Below are 27,780 nucleotides of genomic sequence, written 5' to 3'. Positions count from 1 at the left end.
ATAGCTCAGTTGGGTAGAGCACATGCTTTGCACGCACCAGGCCCTTGGTTCGGTCCCTGGTGGACCCCAGTAGAGTGCTGAGGCTTGGCTTGGGGCCTTTTAAATCCCTGCCAAGATCTCCCCACTCTCAGAGGAGTGTGAGCTGGCAAAGTGGCTAACCAATGCGCTTGACGTTACTGCAGTGCCTCCCGTTTCTCTGCAACATTGTTAGTGCTCTTGAGCCAAACTGTTGAAGAGGCACAAGAAAGAGGCAGGGAGAGTGTGTGAAGGGAGGGAGAAGGCGGCCTCTTCCCTAGGGGCTAAAGAAGAGCCATTGTGGAAAAGTCATTGAACACTGAAAAATAATAAAAGGGGGCTGAAAGATCATAATATCAATCAGATGACTTCTAATTTTTGAGAAGAAAATGGCTGCAGGAGGCAAGAACTGGAGGAAAAGTGCTCTCAGATGCAGAAGTGAGGAGGATAGTGAGCCATAGCCTTGGGGGCCCCCTACACATGCAACCACTCCTCGACAGGCTGTGCTATGGCTCCTTCTCACCTTTTGCTTGCAAACTATTCCCCTTCATTTTCAAGCTCAGGAAAAAAGCAGTAATAAAAAGAAAACTGGTGCTTTACAGATTGGCAGGCAAATCATGATAGGTAATTAGGCAATGGGGGAAAACATCATCTGGACTGCTAGCGAGATCATCCATAGGAATCAGCAGTGAAGATGAAATAAAGCAGCATAAGTCTGGAAAGGCTCCCAGCCTAGAAATGCCAACTCCAATGCTGGGGAAGAAGTAGGTCAAGAAAAAAGGAGCAAGCGGGAAGATTGTGACAGAGACCAGCAGTGGAGAATGAATAGTGAGAGGGAGGTTGTACATCTTTGGTGCCAGTTTAGTCTTTTATATCATCATATATGTTAAAGAAATCTGTTCCTTCTTGATTGATTGATTGATTGATTGATTGATTGATTGATTGATTGTCGTCAAGTCGGTGTCGACTCTTAGCGACCACATAGATGGATTCTCTACAGGATGATCTGTCTTCCACTTGGTCTTTAAGGTCTCTCAGTGATGCCTTCATTGCTGTCGTGATCCAGTCCACCCACCTAGCTGCTGGTTGTCCTTTTCTTCTCTTTCCTTCAACTTTTCCCAGCATTATGGACTTCTCAAGGGAGTTGGGTCTTCACATAATGTGTCCCAAGTATGATAAGTTGAGCCTGGTCATTTGTGCCTCGAGTGAAAATTCTGGATTAATTTGTTCTATGATCCATTGGCTTGTTTTCCTGGCTGTCCATGGTCTCCTCAAAAGTCTTCTCCAGCACCAAAGTTCAAAAGTGTCAATGCTTTTTCTATCATGTTTCTTCAAAGTCCAGCTTTGGCATCCATAGAGTGTCATGGGGAAAACCATTGTCTGAACGATTCTAATCTTTGTAGGTATAGACACATCACAGCATCTAAATATCCTTTCCAAGGCCTTCATTGCTACCCTACAAAGTGCTAGTTGTAAGCCACCCAGAGAACAATTTGTTATCAGGCAGCTAACACATTAAGTTTATTGTTATTTATTATTATCATTCTGCAGCATTTTTCTTGACTGCTGGATCCTTGACTGTTGATGGTTGATCCTAAAAGGCAGAAGCTACCAACCACTTCAGTGTCTTCATTGTCAATCCTGAGGCTGGTTGCTGTACCCATTGTCATTAGTATAGTCCTTCTAAACAGTCAAGCAACGTTTTTGCTACCTTTTTGCTAGCAACTGCCTATTGCTGAATAAAGAAGCTCTGTGGGGAGAGGAGAGCTGGTCTTGTGGTCGCAAGCATGACTTGTCCCCTTAGCTAAGCAGGGTCCACCCTGGTTGCATTTGAATTGGAGACTAGAAGTGTGATCACTGTAAGATATTCCCCTCACGGGATGGAGTCGCTCTGGGAAGAGCATCTGAGGTTCCAAGTTCCCTCCCTGGCAGCATCTCCAAGATAGGGCTGGGAGAGATTCCTGCCTGCAACCTTGGAGAAGCCACTGCCAGTCTGGGTAGACAATACTGAGCTAGATGGACCTATGGTCTGACTCAGTATATGGCAGCTTCCTATGTTCCTTTGTGGAGCTGGGATAGAATCCTCTCACCTGGTAGTACAGTATAATGCAGCATGAGCTATGGGGATAGAGGTTCAATTCCAGAAAGATTCCTGTTGTCAGAACAGAGAGTGCCCTCTTGTGGCAAAACAGAAACATTTTGCAAAGATCCATATATCGGACAAGGGCTTTTTTGAAACTGGCTTGCAACAAATTGCAACGGCAAGGGCAGCTGCTTGAAAAATGCAGTTATGGTTCTTCTCCATTTATTACCTTGAAGCACAGACTACTTCTGTTTGCAGCAATGCACCAGCAGACTTATTATTAATGATATATGGTAAATAACAGCTCAGTGAAGGTTACTCGGTGGAATTACCATTGCTATAATTAATTTCCCAACTCCCTTCTGGTGGTGAGAAAGGGATTTAGGGCCTTAGGGAGCAACAAGACTCTTGTTCAGGTGTCAAAAGATCAATGGCAGTGAGGAAACTTGTGGGCTCTGTCATAAAACAGAGTCCACTTTGCTGTCTGAAGATAAAATCTGGAATATACACAATGTCGAATCATTTTACAATGGGACATTTCCTGCGCCGTTATCCAGTTCCAATGTAACATTTTCCTCTATGGCTATTGGAATTCTCAGTATACTAGCAACATTTTCTTCATGCATTTCTTCAGTTTTCCCATTACATCAGAAGTGGCCTTGAGGGGAACCCATTCTTGCCACTGTCGTAATCTGGGGAAGAACTTTGTGGTTGAGAAATATGTTCCTTTCCTCTTATTACAGTCCACACTTGTGCTCAGAGATGATGTTTGTGGTTAGCATACACTTCAGAGCGCATGGCTGAAAAGAAAGTAAGGAACGTGTGTAAGGAGGGGAGGACAGAGTTTCAGCAGATAGATGGCCGAAGCCTGGTTAGGATGCAACGAGTGACACAGTAGAAGAAATCATAGAAGGCTTGACTTCTTCACCCCACCTATACACAGTCAATTTCTCTACCCATAACCCCTGGGCCGTGCCTCCATCTTCCAGCCAATGAAAACCCCAATGGTGCAACCAGAAGATATGCAAACCAGCAAGCACCTGCACAAGTGACTCTGGAGACTATGGAGTTTCCAGGTTCTAAAACCTGAGGGAGAGGAGGAAGTACTAAAGAATTCTAGCACACGCACACACCATTTTGGCTGCAGGTGAAACAAGCATCCATCAGTCACTGGCAGAAAAATGCGACCCATTGAAAGGGAGAAGCCCAAGGCAGCATATGCATGTGGAAAAAGAGGCTTATGAAAGGTCCCTGCTTCTTTCAGTTCCTCTTTGTGTTCTAATTTTCAAGCTTGGAGCCACTTCCTTCTGTCTCAGCCACTTCTGGGGGAGAGTTCCTCTTCTGGGTCAAAAGTTTTTCCTTTTGTCACTGGGAGAAGATGCATCATATTTTGATTCATTAGAGTATGCAGAGGTTGTGGCCCCCCAAAAGTGAAGTCAATATCACATACTGTAGCAGATGCATAAGCCTCAAGTAATATGGCAAAGGTTCTCAACTTCAGTTCCTCAGGTGTTACTGGACTACAATTCCCATCTTCCATAGACTCAAGGGAACTGATGATGGGAATTGTAGCCCAGCGTCATCTGTGGACTCAAAATTCAGAACCCCTATTCTATGGAATACAAATTGGAATATGTTGCTCCGATATTATACCACCCTCATAGCTTCCCGGTTGGTTTCCAGGCTCAGTTCAAAGTGCTAGTCCAAAATGGTCTGGGATTAGGATTCCTTAAGTAACACCTCCAATATGAATACAATGAATATTTATATACCACTTTTCAACAAACTTCCCAAAGTGGTTTCAATAGAAATAAATAAATACATAAATAGGCTCCCTGTCCCCAAAGGGCTCACCATCTAAAAAAGAAACATGGCAGACACCAGCAACAGCCACTGGAGGGATGCTGTGCTGGGGATGGAGAGGGCTCTCCCCTGTTAAATAAAGAGAACCACCACTTTAAAAAGGTGCCCTTTTGCTCAATTAGCAGGGGGCATGAACCTGCCTAAGGATTCAGATCAGTCTTAGAGGCCCTGCTCCATCTTCTGTTACCTTGAGATGTTTGGTGGAGAGGCACAAAATACAGGGTCTTTTCAGCAGTGGCTCCTAGACCCTGAGATATGGGAGATCTGCTTGGCTGCATTACTGCTTGTCTTTCATGGTTCAGATTCTCTGTTTCAATTGACATTTTGGCTATCAGTCTACTCATCTGCTGATATGTCAGAACATAAGGAGAGCTCTGCTGGGTCAAACTCAAGGCCCACTTAATTTCAGCATCCTGGTTCACTCAGCAGCCAACCAGATGCTTATGGGAAGCCCAGAAGCAGAACATGCAGGCAAATTGCCCTCCCCCCACACCATGGCTCCCCTGCCACTGGTGTTCAGAGGCCTCCTTCCTCTGGACCTGGAGGTTCCACTTAGCGATCGTGAGTAGTGGTCTTTGACAGTCTTGCCCACCTTGCAGACAACAATTCCACGGAACTCTTTCTGGACAGGCAATCTGCTTCGTCATCTTAATTCCATCATCTCTTTCCCTTGTGGATTATGTGTGTACACACACACACACACCAGTGAATTGACTCCATTCAGGAACTGAAGGGCTGTCCAAGTGTTTCATAACACCAAGGTTTTGCATTTCCCCATTCTCTCACAACTCTCCTGGCTGATTCATTCATGAGCGCTTCATCCGTCCTCCCACTCTGGCCACAAAAGAACCTCAACCCACAGAGGCAAATAGGCTTCCCTATTTCAACCTGAAATTCACTTCTCCAAAGCAGCAGCCTTAAAGGCTTGCCTTACGGCTTGGGAAAGTGCGAGCCATTTGGAAACTGAGAAGTCACCACTAGCAGGGCTGTAGCTGTGACTAGACCGTGGGTTCACCACCCCACCTCCTTTGCCCTGCACTGTGAAGAGCTGGCTTTTTTGTCTGTGACATGCCAACCTGCATTTGTTTGTTTGTTTGTTTGTTTATGAGTTCTTGTTTTAAGAACAGGGACAACTGTTAAAACAAAATCCCCTGCTAACTGGGCAAAGAGGCACCTTTTATAAGTAGCCGCCCCACTAAATAAATAAATAAATGTGGTGATTCTCTGTATTTAGCAAGGGGAGAGCAACTGGACCTACCCATCCCCAGCACAGCATCCCTCCAGTGGCTGTTGCTGATGTTTATCTTATGTTTTTTTTTTTAGACTGTGAGCCCTTTGGGGACAGGGAACCATTTTATTTATTTGTCTATGTAAACCACTTTGGGAACTTTTGTTGAAAAGTGGTATATAAATATTCATAATAATAATAAATAATACTAATCTATGGCAGAGGGACTCCCTCAAAAGTGTGCTGCAGAAATGCTCCAAACTACTACTACTACTACTATTTGTATACTGCTTTTCCACCAAAAAAAAGTTCTCAAAGTAGTTCACATGTGGGGGGGCGGGGCGTGGAATTAAGATGGTCCCCTGTCCCCAAAGGGTTCACACCTGATAGCAACACTCCATCCACCTGACATAAACAGCCCAACCATACCTGCCAACATGTGTCCCTATTTTCCCATTCACCATGTTGGCAGGTATGCTCAACTCATTCAAGATTTCTCTTGGCAGCCTCCTTAAATTATAGGACTCCAAAAAGCATAGACTAGTCCCTTCCCCTTCTCCTGTAATCTCATTTCTCAGGCAAGATGTCTTCCCTCCGGGGAAAGAGGTGAATTCCTTCTAATACACCTCTTCCTATATACCTTATACTGGGGGGAAAGTAGGTCTAACAAAAAAACAAACGTGTTCTTGAACAAAAGTTTTTTTTTAAAAATACCTCTCAAGAAATAGTAAACAGAACCAATGACCTCCACCTTCTTTGGTTAGAAATTGCTCAAATTACACATTTAATTCAAGATGTGTGTACAAAATGTGGGACTAAAACTTCCTGAAAAAAGGAATTATGGGTAACACAACATTTTACAGGGGTCTTCTTGCAGAACAATATTCGATTGTATTAGATTTACAAAGATCCTCTTCTAAGCCCTTCCTAAGGTGGAAGAAGGACCTCCAGTCACAAGTTGGGGACGAGGACTGGCTTGCAGTTTGGAACTCTTATTCCTTAAGATCCCACTCTCTGAATATTAAAGACTAGGCAGATAAAGGACTCACTCACTGGCACCTTTCCCCCAAATTTGCTAGCAGCATCCAACTCAGATCAACCTTCAAAATGTTGGGGGGAAATGCAATAGGAAATGCAATAGGATTATCTATGCTTGGCATAGATCAAATGGTCCTAAGAAAGATAGCACACACCAGGGAAGAGATTCCGCATATCGGTGCTTAAACGCCAGTGCCAGAGCCAAGAGGGGTGAGCTGGAGTGCTTGGTTGCTCATGAAAACATAGATATAGGAGGCATAATGGAAACATGGTGGAACAGTGAGAACCAGTGGGACATGGTTATTCCTGGATATAAACTCTATAGAAAGGACAAGGAGGGGCGCATTGGAGGTGGAGTAACACTGTATGTTAAAGAAGAGATAGAATCTAACAAGCTAGAAAACCTAGGAATACCGGAGTACTCCACAGAAACTCTGTGACAATAAAAGTAAAGTTGTGCCGTTGAAGAAAATGTTGCCTGTATACTGAGAATTCCAATAGCCATAGAGGAAAATGTTACATTGGAACCGGATAACGGCGCAGGAAATGTTCCCTTGTAAAATGGTTCAACATTGTGTATATTCCAGATTTTATCTTCAGACAGCAAAGTGGACTGTGTTTTATGACAGAGCCCCCAGGTTTCCTCACTGCCATTGATCTTTTGACACCTGAACAAGAGTCTTGTTGCTCCCTAAGGCCCTAAATCCCTTTCTCACCACCAGAAGGGAGTTGGGAAATTAATTATAGCAATGGTAATTCCACCGAGTAACCTTCACTGAGCTGTTATTTGCCATATGTCATTAATAATAAGTCTGCTGGTGCATTGCTGCAAACTGGAGGGGTTGACCATTGCCATCTCCCGCACAGTATGAGCTGATGCCTTTCAGCATCTTCCTATATCGCTGCTGCCCAGTGTAGGGGTTTCCCATAGGATTCAAACCAGCAACCTCTTGCTCCCTAGGCAAGTTACTTCCCTGCTGCGCCATTAGGTGACAATACAAGGCCTGAAAGGAAATGTGCTACTGCCCTTCTGATGAAAACACTGACAGTGACTGGGAATTGCAGAAGGAAATGGAGGCATCGAAGAGAGAAAGAGCTGTAATCATGGGTGACTTCAATTACCCACACATGGACTGGGTAAATATTCACATCCAGGTCATAAGAAAGAGGCCATATTTCTAGATACACTGGATGACTGTGACCGACAACATTTGGTCATGGAACCAACCAGAGAGAAGGGAACCTTGAACCTTTATGGAACAGTGACCATAGGGTGATCCAAGTCAGCATATATGTGAGGAGAGTATTGCCAAGGAAGTCTAACACAGACCTGAACTCCAGCAGAGGAGACTTCTCTAAAACGAGGAGTTTGGTGAAAATATTCCCCCCCCCCCCTTCGCCCAGCCAACCGGTCACTTCTAAAGGAGGATGTCCTCCTTCCCCGAGACCTTCATTCTCCCTGACAGCAGTGGAGCTCTCAGCCCTGGAGTGGGATGCCTCTACCACTCCCGGCATGCCTCTCCGGACCAGCCACCTTGGTCTCCACCGAGGGAACACACTTCTTCCCTGAGAGCCAGGAGCTCCTTCCACCCGCACACACCCATGACCCCCCCCCGCCCCCGCCCCCGCGGCATTCTCTGAGGAGGCGGGTGGGGCTCAGATGGGGCGCTGCTGCCACGGAGGGCAGGGCAAGGGGCCGCCGAGGAAGAAGAGGCTCCCTTGCACCAGGAGTCCCGCAGGCGCTGCTTTGGGCCTTGAGGAGGAGCAGGAGCAGGAGGAGGAGCCCTCGCGAGCGGCTTCCGCTGCCCGAGGAGGACATTTCGCAGTTCAGGGGCAGGCAGAGCGCAGCAGGCGCCGCACGTGGGGAAGTCGCAAGGGCTGCAGCACCTTCCCAGCCGCCTTCTGCGCAGGGAAAGGGGTCTTCATCTGAGTAACTCCTCCCCCGCGCAATCCTACACACACACACACTGGCGTTTGAGTCTCCGGGCCATGCCAGAGATGCTGCGGCAGAGCTTCTGGCCATGCCTGCTGTGGCGGGGTTGCCACGAGGGACCGTGGACATTGCCACAAACGGCCGTCGAACAGTCTCCCCCGCAAAAGGACGGCCTGGCGCGCGGCGCTCCGTTGATTTGCCTGCAGACGCTCCGTGCAAACACAACCGACGGAGCCCTTCGGAGCCACGGCAGGCACGGCCATGTATTCTCGAATCTCGACGTGGCCGCGTCCCACCCTAGCCCCTCCTCCTTCGGGGTGCAGTGAGGATCTGCCGGGCTGCCCATAGGAAACAAGGAGGGAACCACCCAGGATTTCAGGAGAGCTGTGATCAGGCGAGCAGCGTGTCTCCTCCCAACAAAAGGCCGCAGCAAAGACGGGACGGAGAAAAAAATCAATTTGCAAAAGGACCTGCCTGCAATGCAACTTCTAAGGCAACCCGGAAGCCAGTTAGTGTGTGGGAGTCTAGGCTTTCTTGCTCTAAAATAATAATTATCGATCGGCGGGCTACTCCAAAGGCCCGCCTCTCGACTTTGAAATCCACCAACCAAAGGCTCCAGAGCCCTCACTCCTTGCAACGCGACCAATTGCGTGGAAGGGGGGTGGGGGGAGAAGAAGCATGTATATACCGCTCTTCACCCAAGTTCTCAAAGCGGTTTACATAGAAAAATAAATATTACATCAATAAGATGGTTGCCTGTCCCCAAAGGGCTCACAATCGAAAAGGAAACATAAGACAGATACCAGCAACAGCCACTGGAGGGATGCTGTGCTGGGGCTGGATAGGGCCAGTTGCTCTCCCCCTGCTTGTTGTATCCAGGACACACAAGGGGGGGGTGTCACGAAGTCCTTTATTGTAAGCAGTCTCTCAAGATAACACAGCCATTAGGAGCTGAGCAAGTAGTCAGTCAAGCCCAAGCAAGACCGCTCTCTGCTCTCTTTGGTTCATTAGCTACACTGATCCCTTTCAGGTGGTTCTCAACCCCCCCCCTTTAAAGGAACAATAATTTAAAATCACATCACCACACTGCTAAATAGAAGAGAAGCACCACTTTAAAAGGTGTCTCTTTGCTTGGTTAGCAGGGAAGGTGGGAGACAGGTGGGCGAGCCTAGTGCTTAAAGGGGTCGGGCGCCTGTGGTGGGCTTAGAGGAGGGAGGAAAGAGAGAATACACACACACACACTCAAAAAGTGGGTGGGAGTAGACATGCTTGGAATAGATGTGTTTTTTGTTCTGGCAGAAGTTGCAGTTCCTTTAAGAACATTAAGGCAGTCAAGAGTCCAACAAGTGATGCATAGATGATGGGCATTTAGAGAAGACTTTTTATTCAGAGCGGGTCCCCTTAAAACACCCTCCTAAGGTATGCTTATCCCACCCAGATATAGTAGATGGAAGTCAAAGCTGAGATTATAGAGGCTTGGGGAGCCAAGTTTGAGAACTCCTTCACTTATCCAATCTGTCTAAGGGGCTGTGCTGTTTCCAGAACAATACCTGCATGTTTCCCCCTCCGCAAATACAGCAGGAGACTGTGGTTTTAATCAACAAATCCTTGGGGGAAGGATTCACTCCCCTATCCAAGTGCTGTCAAGGGCAGGGAGGCTTTGAAGATGCTATTACACTTTTTAAATCATGAGAGATCTGTAGCTCAGTGCTAGAGCTTTATACGCAGAAGGTCTCAGGTTCCCTTCCTGGCAGCATCTCCTGATAGGGCTGGGAGAGACTCCGGCCAGAACCTTGTAGAGCTGCTGCCCATCAGTGTAGACAATACTGGTCTAGATGGACCATTGACCTTGACTCCATTGAAGGTAGCTTCTGGTGTTCCTAGCATAGCAGATCTGCTGTGGCCTACGCCCACCCACCCCTGTGATCTAGTTTGTCCATACAATAAAACCAGATTGGCTGAAAGGGCTAGATTGCATGTGTGAATTCCTCTCCAACCTTGCATATGCCCAACTATCTCCCACTGAATTCTACAGTACTTAAAACGTGTATAACTTTGGCTGGGCCACAAGCCCTTGTCCATAAATGCCATAATTTGTACTGACTTTCCACTTGGGCACCAGTAGGGGCTTTTCTTCTGGAGCAAACTGACACCCACAATGGGGTTGTTCCAAGACTGCTACCACCGAGGAGGCAAAGGGTTAACAATGTCCCCCTGCCATGGGCCCAATCTGGATTAGAACACACACACACACACACCATGCCCTTTACATTGGGAAAACAAGCACAGGGGTCTCAGCCACACAGTAGGTGTACTGCCTAGTGTGGTCCTGATGAAAATGACTGATTGTCATTCCCTGCTCTGAACTTTAGGAAGGGGTGAACAATTTGTTTCAACTGGGCATACTACAGAAGGGAAGCAATCTCACCTGCAATCCAGCAGACAGTCCTGCTGAATTGGAGCATCTTCTTTGCAGCAGAGGCAGCCAAATGCTTCTGCAAAATCCACACACAGGGCACGAAGACCACGGGCTGGCTCCTGTCATTTGCCCCCAGCAGCTGCATCTACAGAGCACCTGCACCTGCACCAGCTCTAAAAATGGCCCCCATCTGCTCAACCCCGTCTGACACCGGTTGTGTTAAAGGACTGCAAAGCCCTTGTCTGAACAAGTCCTGACACATCCTGAGCTCAGCTGTGCAGAACAAAACAGCAGCACACATCGGTTCCCTCCTGTGCATCCCTCCCCTGGCCTTTTATCCAATGAACATGTCCATTTCAAACAGTGGTGGTTTTTCTGACAGCTTTTAACACTTGCACAGCAGGCTGAAACGTAGCAGGTGGAGCTTTCCTCTGTCAGTGTACCTTGAAGAAAAACATTATGATGTTCTATGTCACTATGGATTTACCCTTGATTTACTATTATCAATGAGCTATGTGAGTGCCAAATCAGCCTTCAGGCAGAGAATAAATGATAGGAAGGTCATTCACACAGTCAAAAACTGGGTTCTACCCGGGTTTGGGAGCTCCGTGTGCTCTCAATTTTTGGTTGTGCGGAAGCAAGGTAGGAGGAAAACCTGAGTAGCTTTTCCTCCTACCTTGCTTCCACACAATCACTTCTACCCAGTTTTTGATTGTGGAAATGACTTCCTTTCGAAAAAGTACTTCCTGGCAATCAGTTTCATGGGATTCTCTGTTGTGAGAGAAGAAGAAAACATCCCCTCTCTCCTCTCTCTCCACATCTTCAGTCACGGCAGAGACCTCTCTCAGGTCTTAGTAAGCAACCCTGAGTTGCCTTTTCCCGAAACTAAAAAGCCCCAGATGTTGGTGCAGCAGCCTTGCCTCATAAGGAAGGTGCTCAAGGATGGTGCTGTGTGGCCTCCATTTGGGGGAAAGGAGCTTGACTCATCCTGGCTTGATTCTAAATGAGCCACCTGAAGACGTAGGGAGCCTATAGCAGGTTGCTTGGCCATGTTCTAGGCTCTCTTAGTCACGGCTGCACTTCTTTGGGAATTCCTGATGCTGTAACTGCCCTGGGGCTTTAGAGGACTGTGAGACGGGGCCCAATGAGTAATTTTTGAACAAGTGAAGCCACATCATCCTTTTAATCGGTGCCAGTTGAACAACCTTTGGGAGCTGAAGGAACACACCTTGCCTGGCTCTTTCTGAGCACAGGTGGCATGTGCAGGGGTGGGGGGGGGCAAGCACCCAGATAAGTAACTCACCTATCCCCCTACCCACCTGTATGGCTGGATCCCTGGATTTACTTAATGGCCCTTTTCACACATGTGGAGAGCTTTCTTTTTCATCACCAGTCAATACGCATGGAGGAACATCAATGTAAGCCTCACCTGTGCCTGGGGCCATTCCCTCTCACCTGTCTCTGCCGAGATGCAGCAGCCCACTCTCCGTTCTCAAGAGAAACATTCCCTCTGGCTCAGCTGGGCTCACTTCTGTGTATGTTTAGGATGGCACCATGAATGTGAAATCTAAGTTATCAACTGGTTAGGGTAGGAGCTGCAGGTGAGCAGACACTGGAGGGAAGGAAAGGTTTGCTCTGGGACAGAGAAGGGGCCGGCCAGCTGAGGGTCCAGAGCGGGCAGGATCTGGGCAGCAGCAGGGACAGGTGGGAGGGGGAGAGGCCCCGGGCGCAGCAGCAGCAGCAGCAGCAGCAGGTGAGGCTTCCTGACAGCCGGAGGGGGGGCTGCTGGCAGGGAGGCCCGGCCTAGGTGAGCAGGAATTGGCCGGGACCAGCCAGGTGTGAGCGAGCGAGCGAGCCTCCTCTCTCTCTCTCTGCCCCGGGAGGCGTGTGGCCCTGGCTCAGGTGAGGAGGAGGGCGTTGCTGCTGCTGCTGCGCGGCGAAGGGCGCGGCGTGCTCCAGGGGCTGGCTGGCCCGGCAGCCACGCGTGGGCGGCAGAGGCGGGCCGGATCGGGGCAGCCCCGCGTGGACAGCCGCCGCCGGGCTGGGAGCCGCTCAGTGGCCCGCCGGAAGGGAGGCACCTGCCCGCCTGGCCGCCGCGGCCCCGTCGGGGGCGGGCCGGCTCGGCTCGGCTCGGCTCCTCCCCGCGGAAACTGCTGCTTGGCGGAGAGAGACGCGGCAGAGCCAGCAGCGGCCGCTGCGACGCCTTCGACGGGCAGCGAGGCAGGTGAGTGCCGCTCCCGGCCTCCCGTCGGGGCGCCGAGCCCCCACTCCCGGCCGGGGGCAGCCCGCGCAGCCCGGCCCCGGGAGGTGCAGCCCCGGGCGGCCGCGACGGGTCGGCGGGCGGGCGAGCGGGCGCCTCGCCCTGGTCCGAGGCGGCGGGCGCCTTCTCCGAGGCCGTCCAGCGGCCGGGACAGCTGTGCTCCTACTCCGGCGGCCGCTCGTCGGCTTGCTCGCTCGGTTGCCTAATGCTCTGGGTGGGAGCCCTGCCGTGGCTGGCAACCGGGGCAAACCTGCCAGCCCCAACTGCCAGGAGCAAGTTCGAGTGCGAGGATGGACGGGGACGTGTGTGGCTACTGGGAAGCCGCCCCTCGGGGCTGGAAACCTGCCAGGGTCGTCGTCGTGGTGCTGATGGTGGGGCTGCCTGGCAGTCCGTGGGGCTGCCTGTGGGGCTGGTGATAGGCAAGCGCAAGAACGGCATTGGGCCAGCTGGGCATGTGCCCCCGTCCGGGCTAGTCCTTGAGTCAGTGCCCTAGCCGGCCCCGAGTCTGTGCTGCTGGACACTGATGGGTGCGTTGCTCAGTCGTGGCTTCCAAACTGGAAGAGCGACTTGGATTCCTTTTCTAGAGAGCATGGGAGAGCCGGTCAGAAGGGCAGGGGGGCTGTGGGCAGGCCCCAGCCCCCGATCTTCTTGAGTCCCTGGTGATGCCCTGACCCCCGGGCTCCTGTCCAGCCTCTGACCTTGTTCCTCCCACTGCATTTCTCAGTTTATGGGCAGATGTTCAAACGGGCACCCTTGTTCCTAAGGGCACCGCCACCTTGGTGGGGCAGAAGGAGGGGGAACATCAGGCAACCTGTCCACACTGGTTCCACCACCTGGTTCCACCACCCCTGCCCACAGTTTTCAACCCACGGGAGAGGACCCTGTAGAGGGGGTGCTGTAGCACGGCAACGTTTTGTCTCACAATGGAATCCTTTTTTAAAAAATTAATGTTTATAAAACTACGGAGGAGATGAGCATCCATAACATAGTGCAGAACATTGTGTGCTAATTAACATGACACTGAGAAATATGCGTCCAGCTGAATATGTAAGGATGGGCACAAACTCCTCTCGGTATGGTTTAATACCTGTTTGGACTTGTGGGCGTGGATGGTCTTCCATATTTCAATTCTGGAACATTTGTTGTTGTTCTGCTGTGTACCTGGAGCTCCTATCAAATTGCAAAGGGTTTCAGAATCCTTAGGAGACTTGCCCTTACCGGCCACCCTGCAAGGTAGGTCCCTGCTTTACTGATGGGGAATTGAGGCTCAGGGAAAGAGGCAAAGTGAGTGTAACTTGCCTGAACCCTGGTCTCCCATCTCCAAATCCAGCTGCAGTATTGATCTCCTGGGTCACTGATTCAGCTTATCTCTGACCCGATTACCTGCTACCTCACACCCCAGTTTCTTCCTTTCTCTCTCCAGCTGTTGGCAAGTTGTTTGATTTTGTGTGTGCTTGTGAATAATGGTGTCAGTCCTGATCCAATCTGTTTTGTGTTTAATCTGGAGCCTTAGGCAGGCACAAGGGAGTCTTATCTCTCAAATGCTAGAAAGACAAACTTTGAAAAGGATGGGAGTGGATCACTCTGTAGTTTCAGTCTATTCTTTTGCTAGTTTAGATAATACAGGCTAGATAAACTGGCTAACTATTGGACGGAGGGGGAATCCTCTCTCTTCATGCCTTTCCTGCCTTTGAACTGCACATTCAAAGACATCTGGCACATCTGGATCTTCACACAAATTTGCGAAATTCACTCTGCCACAAGCTATGGTGATGCCCACTAGCTGAGATTTATCCTCCATGCATTGGCCATATCTCTTTTTAAAAGGCATATATCAGCAACACTTAGCCAAGAAATAAATGGGAGCCTCCATGTATAGAGGCAGTGTACCTGTAAATACCAGTTGCTGGGGGTTGGACATCAAGGGAGGGCTGCTGCCTTCTTGCCGGCCTTGTTATCTTTCCATAGGTATTTAGGTGGCCACTGTTGGAATTAGGATAATGTACGTGAAGGATGGTGTACTTGCACCATTTCAAGACACAGCACTGTCTCTTTCCCCAAACTGTGTCTTGGTCATCACTTTAGGTCTGCAGATCTGGAGAGGAAAGAGAAGTGTTTTTTGCACAACACCCATAATGAGATGTAAAAGAGAGGGGTGGCTTGGAATAGCAGAAGAGAAACTTCTTCAGAGCCTATGGGGAAATGACAGGAAGAGACACCGAGGGCCAAAGGAAAGTCTTGTAGCTTCAGTCTTGGAATGTGTAGGGCCTGCGAACTACCCATTGACCCAGAATAGGGCTGCCGTCACCAGCACTTTAAAAGAGCAAGTCCCAAACTTCTGACAGCCAAGACATGCTCTTTGCCTGAGTTAAAATTGGAGGCTCTCCTTCCTTCTCATACCCCCAAAGTTCACCTGAGACCAGTAAAGGTAAGAATTACCCACCCCTAGAGGAGGGCTACACCTCCTCTAGGTCCTCCCCTTTGGTTCTCCTGCTGTTCTTGGACTACAGCACCCATCATCCCCAGCCGCAGTGGCCAATAGTTAGTATGATGGGTGTTGCAGGAGGACTGAAGTTGTGGAGTCCAGCCTCGGAGGGGACCCCGCCCCCCTGCAAAGTTTCTCAGCATGTTTTGGGTTTGCTTTTCCTGGCTGCACAGAAGGAAGCTCTCAAGCAGAGGAGAGGGGCACAGTGTTCTCTCTGGCGGCTGCGAGGAATACTTTTGGATTAAAGAATATGTTTATTGTACTATGCTGCTTTATGTGTGGCTTTCTGTAGCCGAGAGTGGTTACTTTTTACTTTCCCAAAAGGGGCTATTAAGAACCACCACAGGATTTGGGGTTACAAGCATTTAAGCCCAACAAATTTCTTCTCTTGAAAAGATGCAGTTGATGGGTTTTATGTTACATTCTGTAAGGTTGGTTTATTTTTGAATTGGATTCAGTCCTGGAACATGTAGATCAAAGAGCATGCACAGAGTGCCTTTTGCCGCCAGTTCAGGAAAGATCATTCCCTCCTCCCCACCCCCACTGGGGCCGAAGGTGTCCAGATTGGAGTGGATGGCTTCATGGAGGGGGTGAGGGAGCCTCACTAATGCAGTGAATGTTGTGCTCTGCATCAGGATGATGCCGCAGCTGCAAGAAAATGAACATGATGTCCCCCAGATGTTGTTGGACTAGAAAACCTCATGCACTTGACTGCCTTTTCACTTGCATGTGGCTTTGCCATGCATTATTGTATTAATGTGCATTGTCACTCATACCTCTGCTGCAAACATGAGGACTAGCAACTTTCTTTGGTTAATTTAGTTAAATATATTTAACATACTGTCTCTCCACAATACAGGGTAGCTAACTTAAGTCTGTAGGATGCAGTTTAGATAAGAAGTCGAAACATGCTGAAAATGCATTAAAATAACTAGGTCCAAATTAACAGCTGCTGAATAGCCCTTGAATAACGTGCCATTAAGAACTCCTTCAAATAAAGTAACGTTAAACTTGGTGCAAATAGATCTATGACGAGGGTTCCACAGCCTGGCCACCACCACTGAGAAGGCTCTGTCTCTGGGTAACCACTTGCCTGCCTTGAGAAGATGGAGAGTACCCAGATCTCGGCACATAACTCCCTGCATAGGGGAGAAGGCACTCCTTTTAAATGGCCACAAAGTGCCTGTTTTGCATACCCTTTGAAGTACAAGTGATCTGGAATCCCTTTTGTGTGTTCAGAACCAGGCCTCTTGATCCCCTCAGCACACGGCAGCTGTGATTTTAAAAGTTAAAAGGTTAGAAGTTAACCCTTTTTGACCTTTTAGAAAGGGCCTTCTTTTAGCCTACTTTCCTTAAGGAAAATAAACTTATGAGATCATTTAGCTCTGTGTGTGTGTGTGTGTGTGTGTGTGTGTGTGTGTCCATCCCTATCAACTTGCAATGCCTGGACTGATTTGGACCAAATTTGGTACAGTTGTAGGGACACCTCAGTGGCATAGTTTGTGGTGATGTCATCCACCCCAATTCAGGATGATGATGATGATGATGATGATGATGATTAATTTGATTTCTATGCCACCCTTCCAAAAATAGTTCAGGGCAGTTTACACAGAAAAATAACAAATCGATAAGATGGCTCCCTGTCCCCAAAGGGCTCACAATCTAAAACGAAACTTAAGACAGACACCAGCAGCAGTCACTGGAGGAACTGTGCTGGGGGTGGATAGGGCCAGTTACTCTCCCCCTGCTAAATAAAGAGAATCACCACGGTAAAAGGTGCCTCTTTGCCCAGTTAGCCAGGATGGCAGACACGTGAACATTTGAGGTGGAAGTGGGACCTGATTTCAACCAAATTTTGGTACAGTTGTAGGGATACCTCGGGACACCTCAATGGTGTAGTTTGTTCTGGTGTCCCAGTTCAGGGTGGTGGACGCGCGAATGTTTGATGCGCAAGTGAAGTGGGCTAACTTTTGAACTGCCTAACTGATTTGAATCAAATTTGGCATCGTTGTTGGGACACACAGGGAGACCTCAATGATGTAGTTAGTGATGATGTAAAGTGTGCTGTTGAGTCGATTTTAACTCCTGGCGCCCACAGAGCCCTGTGGTTGTCTTTGGTAGAATACAGGAGGGGTTTCCCATTGCCTCCCACGCAGTCTGGGATGATGCCTCTCAGCATCTTTCCTATATTCCTGCTGCCCAATATACTACCAGCGGGGATTCGAACCAGCAACCTTCTGCTTGTTAAGCATTTCCCCGCTGCGCCACTTAAGGTGGCTTGTGATGATGTCATCCACCCCAATTCAAGGTGGTGGATGTTTGAGCTGGAAGTGGAAGTGAAGATGGGGATTTCAATGGAGGTTATAGTGAAAGGATCGTAGGTAGATTAGTTCTTGCCAGAACTTCTTGTGTGTGTCTCTACTATGAGCTGGCACAGCTAGAAATACCAGAACAGAAGCTTAGAACTGGAAGGGACCCGGAGCTACAGGGATGGGGCTGAGCTCAGTATCACACAGCCTCTGCTTCCCATGCAGAAGGTCCCAGGTTCTATCCCTGGCAGCGTCTCCAGGTAGGGCTGGAAAGCCTTGGAGAGCTGCTGCCAGCCAGTGCAGACAGCGCTGAGCCAGATGGGCCAAGGGTCTGACTCTGTGGGAGGCAGCCTTCGATGTTCCTGTGTCTTGCACACCAGCCCCCTGCTCAGAGCAAGAAACTGCTATCGCATCAACAAAGGCTGACTCCTAATGAAAGGTGCCGAGGCCCACAACAGTTGCCGGGAGAACCAGGCTAGCTAGCTTCATTGCCCTCCGTCCCCAGAAGGGCCTGCTGCTGATCCCCGAGACCATAGCCAGATTCAGACATTATGCTGTACAAGTATGCGAATGGCTGTACACTCGCGCATGTGTTTGTGTGAATGACTGTACTTGTGTTCATTGCGGAAGTGAACCTGGGTTCAGGCCCTTCAAATGCAGGGTGCAGATAGGAAAGGTACTGCTGTACCTGCGTTCAGTATAACCTGTGAATGACTGTACCTGTGTACACTGTACACTCGTACCAGTGTTGAACATAACATGTGAATGGGCCGCATCTCTTGACCTGTAGGCTTCATGTGGTCACAGCAGAGTGACAGAGAGGAGAGCTGGTCTTGTGGTAGCAAGCATGACTTGTCCCCATAGCTAAGCAGGGTCTGCCCTGGTTGCATATGTGTGAGTATTGCAAGACATTCCCCTTAGGGGATGGAGCCACTCTAGGAAGAGCAGAAGGTTCTGAGTTCCCTCCCTGGCAGCATCTCCAAGATGGGGTTGAAAGACAAGATTCCTGCCTGCAACCTTGGAGAAGCCGCTGCCAGTCTGTTAAAACAATGCTGAGCTAGATAGACCAATGGTCTGACTCAGTATATGGCAACTTCCTATGGCAGTCTCAAAGGGGCTTCCTTGTCAGGGCCCCAGGAAGAGAGGCAGTGTTCCCTCTAACAGGGAATCCCAGATGTTGCTGACTACAACTCCCAGAATCCCCAAGCAAAAACCAGTGCCGCTGTGGATTCTGGGAGTTGTAGTCAACAACATCTGGGAATCCCTGTCTGAGGGAACACTGGAGGGAGAGAGAGGCCTTTTGCTGCCACGGCTGCTTTACTTCTGAAATAGACCCTGGCAATTTCAGGGCCTTGGGAAAGGTCATCTGGTCTGGAATTCTGTCCTGGGGCAAGACTGACTGACTGCACGTGTGCGCGCACACACAATCTAAAGCTATCCTGGCAGGTGTTCATCTAAACATTTTTATTGTGCTTGGAATTAAACCTAGTGTGTGGCACGGGGGTGGAACGAGCAAAGGTGATAGCCCAAGATTTCAGAATGGTTTGTGAAAGATAAATCGAAGGTTCAGTGCAGGTGTTGGGTGGACGGCACAAATAGCTGTTTGTTGCAAAGAACTGTGGGGCAAATAAGGGCCGTAGGTGAAAAGCTGACACCCTCTCCTGGTGCGTCTGATGGGCACAGCAACCTCACGATCTTCTTTGCAAGTCGCCTGTCATTTGAGAGAGAGGCAGCAGCAGTAGCCCCTGTTTGCTGAACTGAGGGTGAAGACAGGTGTCAAAGAAAAAAGGAAGCTCGTGACTCAGTCCTCAGCCATGGGGAGAGCCCAAAATGACAGGTGGACATGGCAGCAAATTGAAACCTGCCTTCACTATCGGTCATGCTTCCAGGGGACTGCCCTCCTTTTTGAATTATTAAAAGTGCTGCATGAATGTTCATGCTTTTATTCTCTGTGGTGGAGAGCTGGTCTTACAGTAGCAGGCGTGAATTGTGCTCTTGGCTAAGCAGGGCTTGCCTTGGTCTGTATTTGGATGGGTGCCTACATGCAAGTAAGTGCTCTCTGCTGTGAAATATTCCTGGTGCTAGCCAGTCAGTTCCATGCACAGCCAGTTTCTGCCTCGGACTTGCAGAACCAATTTATCCCCAGAGCTTTACCCTAGAGAGGAGAAGATCTATTTGGATTGAATGCAGTGAGGATGCTTACAGAACAGCCTCACTGCCCTAAGTTCACACGATCTGGTTTACACAGTCATTCAAATCGAGATTTAATTATTGTGATTGTGTGAAGCCACACATGGTAGTTTAGGGCCCAAGAGAAATCTGAAAATCCCACCTTGGCATGGGTTCACACAATCATGCTGATGTTGGTAACCCACATTAAACCTAGATCCAAACACTTGTATGAACCAGGCCGGTGTGTTCCCCCAGGTTGTCTTTGTTGTATCTGATCTTATAGAACTCTTCTCGTTGTTTCTTGTCAAGGGCTGGGAAGGGAGGAGTTTGCTGAAAGGAGGAAGAAAACCTCATGGGATTGTGGCTCAGTTGGCAGAGAACTGGAGTGGGGCCTTGGTTTGAGTCTCAGCTCTTACGTTGGACCCATGTGGCCTTCAGCATGTCCCTGGATCCAGACTATTGAGAGCCAGCGTGCTGTAGTGGTTAGAGTGCTGGACTAGGACCAGGGAGACCCGAGTTCAAATCCCCATCCAGCCATGAGACTTGCTGGGTGACTCTGGGCCAGTCACTTCTCTCTCAGCCTAACCTATTTCACAGGGTTGTTGTGAGGAGAAACAAAAGTATGTAGTACACCGTTCTGGGCTCCTTGGAGGAAGAGCGGGATATAAATGTAGTAGTAGTAGTAGTAGTAGTAGTAGTAGTAATATCTGCAAAATGGGACTAATCTTGACCTGCCTCATAAAATGGTAATGATTGCAAAGCACTTTGCAAATCCAGCTGATGGTTAGTAGCAGTGTTCCCTCTAACAGGGATTCCCAGATGTTGTTGACTACAACTCCCATAATCCCCAGCAAAAGGCCATTGAAGCTGAGGATGCTGTGAGTTGTAGTCAACAACATCTGGGAATCCCTGTTAGAGGGATCAGTGGTTAGCAGCAATGAGTTGAAAATACAGCAGACTGGAATTGTGACAAATAATAGCGAATGTGTCCCAGAAGAACTGGACAATGGATAAAGTTGCCCAGTTTTGACAGGGAATTTTGTTCCCTCGAGGTTTTCAGGAGGAGGATGCAGGATGCACAAGATCAAGGTTTTGTATGTGCTGACATTGATGTTGGTTCAAAACTCAGCGTAGTTGCAAAGTTGAGAATCTCAACTTTGTGTGTGTGTTTTTAAAACCCAATGAAACCAGGGTGCTCATCCTTACCATTATGAAGGTAGGCTTGAAAGTCTGTGGGCAGAGCCTGTGTTCAACTTGGTTTCACGGCATTCTGCATCTAGTTGAAAAACAGCCTGTTTCCATCTCAAGGGGGAAGCGAAGGAACGAACTGAAAACGTCAAGCCACGGCAAATGTGCACAGTTGAAAGCAAACAAGACAGTTCAGTTTGCAAAGCAGTAAAGTTGTTGTATTTGGGTCCTGAACAATGTCACACTGGCTAAACTGGTTAGGAGGATCATGGCCTGAGGGGGCTGCAGTAAAGTTAAATCTCGGAATCGGCAGCAGAGAGAAAGAGCAGCTGTAATTTAGAGGTCTGCAAGGAGATGAATCGCAAGGATGTAAGCAGTGAGGTCATCTTGAGAATGTGGTCGGAGCACCTGGCCCAATCTGATGGCAGGCAGTTGAATTACGGCATTGCAAAGCCATGGCTCAACTTAATCATGGGGTGGGGGTAATGCTATTCATACAGTTAGAAATGACATTGGGCATGCGTGCTGCAGCATAACAGTGCTGGATCACAACCACTTTGTTTTCCACTGTAATCTCTTGCCCGTTGTCTGTCTTGGGCAGTTATCCATCTCTCTCAAGGCCTAACTACACTTAATGCTCAAATGTGCACAACCAACCCCTGATGTTCACTGTTCGCAAGAGTGGCTCAAGACTTCTGTGTGCCTGAGGTAGAGCACCAAAGCTGTGTGTCCACTTGCACCCACCCTCCTCTCCCTCTTTCTCTCTTGGGGGGGGCAAGAGGGCCCTTTGCCTGGCTGATACCCCAGTAATCTGCGACTTGAAGCGCCTGCCTTGCTCATGGGGGCCCCACCCCAATTGTTCCTCTAGGAAAGGCTGCTTCTGGAGGGGTTAGTCTGGAACAGCTGAGCAGGGCTTTAGTCCTCAGAATTAGAACCAGCACCTAGAATTTAGCTCAGATAATACTAGCTCTCATAACATTAGAACCTGGGGTCATCCATTGGAGCTAAACACTGGGAGACTTGGGACCAACACAAGAAAATACTTCTTTATGCAGTGTGCAGTTAAACCATGGAATTCACTGCCACTGGATGTGGCGATGTCCACCAATCTGATAGTTTTTTAAAGGGTTTAGACGCATTCATGGAGGGTAGGGCTATGGGTGGCTACTAGCCTGGATAGCTGTATTTTCTTCTGGGGGCATGCCCCTGAACACTGGCTGCTAGGGAACACCCACGGGAGGCGGCAATGCCCTCTCCCCCCACTTGTGGAGGAAAAGACGCAAGTTTTGGGTGGTATAGACATATTTTAAATAAAATAAACTTGGTTGGCCACTGCCTAAAGCAAGGTGCTGGACATGATGGGCCTTTGGCCTGATCCAGCAGGGCTTTTCTTGTGTTCTTATAGGATGTTCTCAGACGCCGTTTGGGAACCGACAGGGCTCTTGCAGGTTTGAGGGGCCGTGCTCCATGAAGTTGGTGCTGGGCCACAGCTGTGGGCCCTATTCTGAGCCGCTTGAAGTTTCCAAACCCACGCAAAGCAGATTGTGTGGTCTCCAGTGGATGGCTCTCCTTTGCCTGAGTGCCTCGTGCCACAGGCCCCCTTCTTTTGAGAGGCTTAGTTTCGTTTCTTCACAGATCGGCCTCTTTCCTCATTTCAAGAATGAACCCTCGACAATGAGTCACGTCTCCAGGGAGGAGAATGTTCTCGGCCTCCATGCACCCATCACTTTCAGTTCCTGCAGCCTCCTGGCGAAAGAACAGGAGGACAGAGGGTCACTGCCGGGGTCTTGGCCCCCTCTTTCTCCTCCGTCCAGCAGCTCCTGCTACCCCTCTAACTTGCAACTGGTGAAGGAGCAGGTGAGCAAGATAGCTGGGCTGGCGCGGTGGGGCCCGTGGTGGAGCCAATGAGGCCCCAAAGTGTGGGGCTTAAGCCAGGCTGGTTGGAACCAACCCAGCAAATACTGGATGTCTCAGAAACATGCCCGACTACAAGTTCCTGTAGGTGGAGGCGCTCTGTGTGTGTATGTTCCCTCTGTGTTTGTCCAGCTATTGGTGCTGCTGTGCTTCCCCTCGAAAAATTTAATTATAGCAGCATGTACCATAATTAAGTCTGCAGGGAAGATTTTCAGATAAGGCGGAGGAAGGTTGCTTTAACTTCCTACAAAGCATGACTGTCCCGAGAGACACCAGATCCTACTTCAAATAAGCTGGATTTTATTTATGCATTTATGTATTAGTATTCTGATGTTTGACGCCTTGTTTTTAATACAGCTCTGAGAATAGGACCCAGCCATAAGATGCCTGAAGCGGGAGGGGCTGCAGTTGAATAGCAGAGCCCCTGATTTTCATGCCCAGCTCCCAGTTTCAGCCCCTGGCTGGCAGCATCTCAAGAAGGGCTGGGAAAGACCCACCACCACCACTGCTCCCGAGACCTTGGAAAGTTGCTGCCAGTCAGGTAAAGGTAAAGTTGTGCCGTCGAGTCGATGTCGACTCCATGAGCCCCCAGAGCCCTGTGGTTGTCTTTGGTAGAATACAGGAGGGGCTGACCATGGCCTCCTCCCACGCAGTATGAGATGATGACGATGCCTTTCAGCACCTTCCTATATCGCTGCTGCCCAATATAGGTACCAGCGGGGATTTGAACCGGCAACCTCTGGCTTGCTAGTCAAAGCCATAGCATAGGCAATATAACTGAGCCAAGCGGACCAAGGGTCTTGACTCGGTGTGAGGCAGCTTTGTATGTTTGTAAGCAATTGATGACGATAAAAGATAGGAACATAGGCAGTTGCCATATACTGAGTCAGACCATTGGTCTATCAGCTCAGTATTGTCTACACAAACTGGCAGCGGCTTCTCCAAGGTTGCAGGCAGGAATCTCTCTCAGTCTTATCTTGGAGATGCTGCCAGGGAGGGAACTTGGAACTTAGATGCTCTTCCCAGAGCGGCTCCATCATTTAAAGGGAACCTTTTACAGTGCTCACCCATCAAGTCTCCCTTTCATATGCAACCAGGGTGGACCCTGCTGAGAACATTAGAACAGCCCTGCTGGATCAGGCCCACGGCCCTTCTAGTCCAGCATCCTGTTTCACACAGTGGCCCACCAGATGCCGCTGGAAGCCACAGGCAAGAGGTGGGGGCGTGCCCTCTCTCCTGCCATTACTCCCCTGCAACTGGTATTCAGAGGCATCCTGCCTCGGAGGCTAGGGGTGGCTTGTAGCCCTCCGACTAGTAGCCCTTGATAGACCTCTCCTCCATGAAGTCATCCAAACCCCTCTTAAAGCCATCCAGGTTGTTGGCTGTCACCACATCCTGTGGCAGAGAGTTCCACAAGTGGATCACGGGGACAGGTCCTGCTGGCTTCCACAAGACCAGCTTACTTCTCTGAAAAAGGGCTTTGGACAGGCTGAGCAGAAGTGGCCTGACTCCGCTTTGACTTGGCGGGAGAGGGCAGATCCGGCTGGGGAGAAGAAGGCCAGCAAGGCGGCGTAGGGCGTGCCTTGGCCAAAGGCAGCTAAATGGGCTCCCTTCCAAGGGAGGGGGAGGGAGGGATGGCCTCAGCCGCGGCGGGGGGAGCCCCAGAGCTGCCAGACTGGCCTTCTCCGTTGCCGGCGGCGTGCACCTGAGCCGGGCAGAGGAGAAGCATCCTTCTGGGCAGAAGCCGGGAGCTTTGCGCCATGTCCTGGACTGTCATGAGCAAATGGAAGCCCGCAGCCTCCTGTCAGGGGCTCGCCTCGGGCTCTCCCACAGCGGCGCCTCGGGCTTTCTTAAGCCGCCTCTTTGCTTTTCCTCTGTGGCAGATACGGACCACTGCCTACCGCAGGGGTGGGCAAACCTGGCTCCCCACCTGCTGTTGAACTACAGCTCCCATCATCCCCTGGCCTACAGGCTGTGGGGCAGGCTCTGCTCCTCACTCCCTATTGGAGCCTTTTGCACCCCGCAGGTGAGGGGCGGCGTTTCCCTCGTGGGGCTTCTGTGTCCCTCCTCCTTCTACCAGCGCCCAGTCTCTCTCCTGGACTCTTCTCGCTGCCGCCGCCTCCTTGCTGGTGTGCAGTTCCTCTCCAGGGTGCTGTTGTTCTGTTTCAAGGTTTGCATTTTGTTTGTTATAATTACATATAATTGCAATAGATCTAACATTGTAATTATGCTTCTCATAATTATTGTGACATTTCCATATATGTGTTTTGAAATAGGGCTTTTCTGCCATTCTGCAAGATTCATACCCTATCGGCAAATGACCTGATGTTGCAATTGTAACCTGTATGAATAGTGACCGTTCTTGGGAGAGCTGGAGCATGCACTCTGTTTGCGGGTTCCCCCCCTGCCCCATGTCAATCACCCTTTTCTCTCCCAGGGGCTCTGGAGGGAGGATGGATGCATTTTTCCTCTGGCGCACATGCATAAGAATGCATGCACACTCAGGCACCTTGCAGGGCTCAGCCTGTCGTTTCGAAGCCTGCAGTTGCTGAGGCATCTTTTGAGGCATCTGTGATAGCAGATTGCCAAACAGTGGTATTTTTCCAATGTAAATACACATTAGAAATACACCTTTTCTCAAGAAGGCAGATCTGGCCACAATTACCCACACTTTAGTCACGTCACAGCTGGATTATTGTAACACGCTCTACGTGGGGCTGCCCTTGAAGAATATTCAGAAACTGCAGCTAGTTTCTGGCTGCCAACTTTTTTCCAGGTCCAATTCAAGGTGCTGGTTTTGACCTTGAAAGCCCTTAACGGTTTGGGCCCTGGATACCTGAGGGACCGCCTGCTCCCAAGGGTTGCTGCCCGCTTGGTGAGGTCATCTGAAGGGGCTCTGCTCCAAACGCCGACAATGAGGGAGGCTCGGTTGTCATGCACGCAGGACAGGGCCTTCTCTGTTGCTGCCCCCAGACTCTGGAATGCTCTCCCGGTGGCCATTCGCTCCTCGGACTCCATCACAGTTTTTAGAAAGTGTGTGAAATCTTAGCTTTTTACCCAGGCTTTTATATGAGTGTTCCTATTGCTGCTGCTGCTTTGTATTTTATGGTTATATTGTGCTTGTTTTTAAATCTTTTAATCAGATCTGTATTTTCATATTCTATCTGATATTTTAATTGCATAGTATTTGTGGTCTTGTGTAAACCACCTTGAGATTGTTTTAATGAAAGGTGGTATAGAAATCTAACAATAAATAATGGACCTTTTAACCCAGGAGTTCTAGAACCTGAATCCCCAGACGCCGCTGAACTGCAATTTCCCATTGTCAATTGCAGCCATCTTTTCCCGACAAGCTAGCATGATGAAATAAATATTTATTTTATTTATATCTATGTAAACCACTTTGGGAACTTTTTGTTGAAAAGCGGTCTATAAATATTTGGTGGTGGTGGTGGTTCTGCCACATTTCATAGGTTTGCCACTGTTTGTTGTAGGAACCAAGTTCAGCATTGCAGCATCTCTGGTGGAATATGGGATAGAACCTTCTGGGTTGGGGGCCCAGCAATTTTTGCCAGGTCCAGGGACAGAGCCTAGCAGACTCTGGTGAGCATTGCAGGGGGAGGGGGAGGAGCATCCTGGACAAAAGTGGCATCATCTGTTCACCCAAGGTGCACAGCCAACTAAAACAGCCAGCCTGCTGGGGGCAGCTGATGTGGGGTGGTCATGGGGCTGGGAATTTACTGGCAACTGGTCTGGAAGTAGATCTTCTCCTGCTGCAAACTACCTGTGTGTTTCCCCCCCTGTTCTTTGATGGGACGTAAGAAATGTTTCACTTTTCCCTGAAGGTAGAGAAGTCTAAGTCGTGGCACAGATGACACGAATTTGCCCAGCCCTTCTGCGTTGCTCCATCTCTGTGGGGGAAGCAGCCCCACCCCCCACCCCCCACACTGCCAGCCTGGGTTCTTGCTTTGGGAACCTTTTGAAGCAAACTCAGACTCCACTGCAAAGAGCCTGAAGCTCCCGGGAGTGGGTGGGCGCCAGGACCATGAGGAAGGAAAGGCAGACTGGTCTGTGGAAAAATCCCAGTTCCGTGGGATTAGTGGCAGTATCAGTAGCCGCTGTGACTGCAAGTCAAGGTTAAGCATTCTTTCAGTCCTGCTGGTCTCTGGGGCATTCTTGCGCCTTCAGAGCACCCATTTCCTGGCTGCCCCACTAACCCGAGCATTGCTTCCCTGTCCCCTGTGGGGCTGCATTTTTCCTCAGCAACCCTTTTGGCTTGCAGGCTTTGCTCCAAGAGAGCAGCCACATTCTGTGCACATGTGTCTCGGTTTTGAGCATTTTCTAGCCTGCTTCTCAGTAAAAACACCTGAGCCCACAATTGGTGTTCTCTCTCATTGTTTTCATCTGCGTACAAAATGAGCTTTGTTCTGGGCGGCAGGATCAAGGCAATGTGCGTGCACATCTGCATTCAGAGCGGGGCCCTCCTGATCCAACCTGAGTGGGATCTAAAATTAAGTGAGTGGGCATAAAAAAATGTATGAGTGCGCACACATGCTCACTCCTTAGAGGGAATACTGCCCACAATTGTGCAAAGCATTAAAAAAGAATTATAATCACTTACCCCAAATTGAAACTTAAAGCGGTATGTTTATTTAAAAAATCATTTTCACAAGCATGGGCAATTCCGTTCCATCTCTAAAAGGATGGACTGAAAACACTGCTGAAGAAGAGATATCTAAACTGCCTGCTGCCACACAGCGGGGAAATGCTTGACTAACAAGCAGAAAGTTGCTGGTTCGAATCCCCACTGGGGGCTCTGGGGGCGCCCGGAGAGGGAATTGACTTGACGGCACCCTTTACCTTTAAGCTGCCT

The 27,780-nt window shown here is 49.4% G+C and overlaps 1 protein-coding gene across 4 annotated transcripts in view; it reads left to right on the top strand.

The window, feature by feature from the left end:
- Nucleotides 1–12,024: 12,024 nt before the first annotated feature.
- The window catches only part of IRF5 (interferon regulatory factor 5), a 37,938-nt gene continuing 22,182 nt past the window's right edge, over nt 12,025–27,780 (top strand). The window contains exons 1-2 of one of the 4 annotated variants that reach the window (XM_053254313.1): nt 12,504–12,803; nt 22,629–22,850. In XM_053254313.1, the coding sequence (XP_053110288.1) occupies nt 22,668–22,850 (183 nt within the window). In that variant the 5' untranslated portion in view covers nt 12,504–12,803; nt 22,629–22,667. Of the gene's footprint in view, nt 12,181–12,292; nt 12,482–12,503; nt 12,804–22,628; nt 22,851–27,780 lie in introns of those variants that run through there. The other 3 variants (XM_053254317.1, XM_053254318.1, XM_053254315.1) reach the window with 3 other exon arrangements.

Source organism: Hemicordylus capensis, chromosome 5 (assembly GCF_027244095.1).
Source record: "Hemicordylus capensis ecotype Gifberg chromosome 5, rHemCap1.1.pri, whole genome shotgun sequence".
NCBI lineage: Eukaryota > Metazoa > Chordata > Lepidosauria > Squamata > Cordylidae > Hemicordylus > Hemicordylus capensis.
This window is presented reverse-complemented; position numbering and strand designations above follow the sequence as displayed.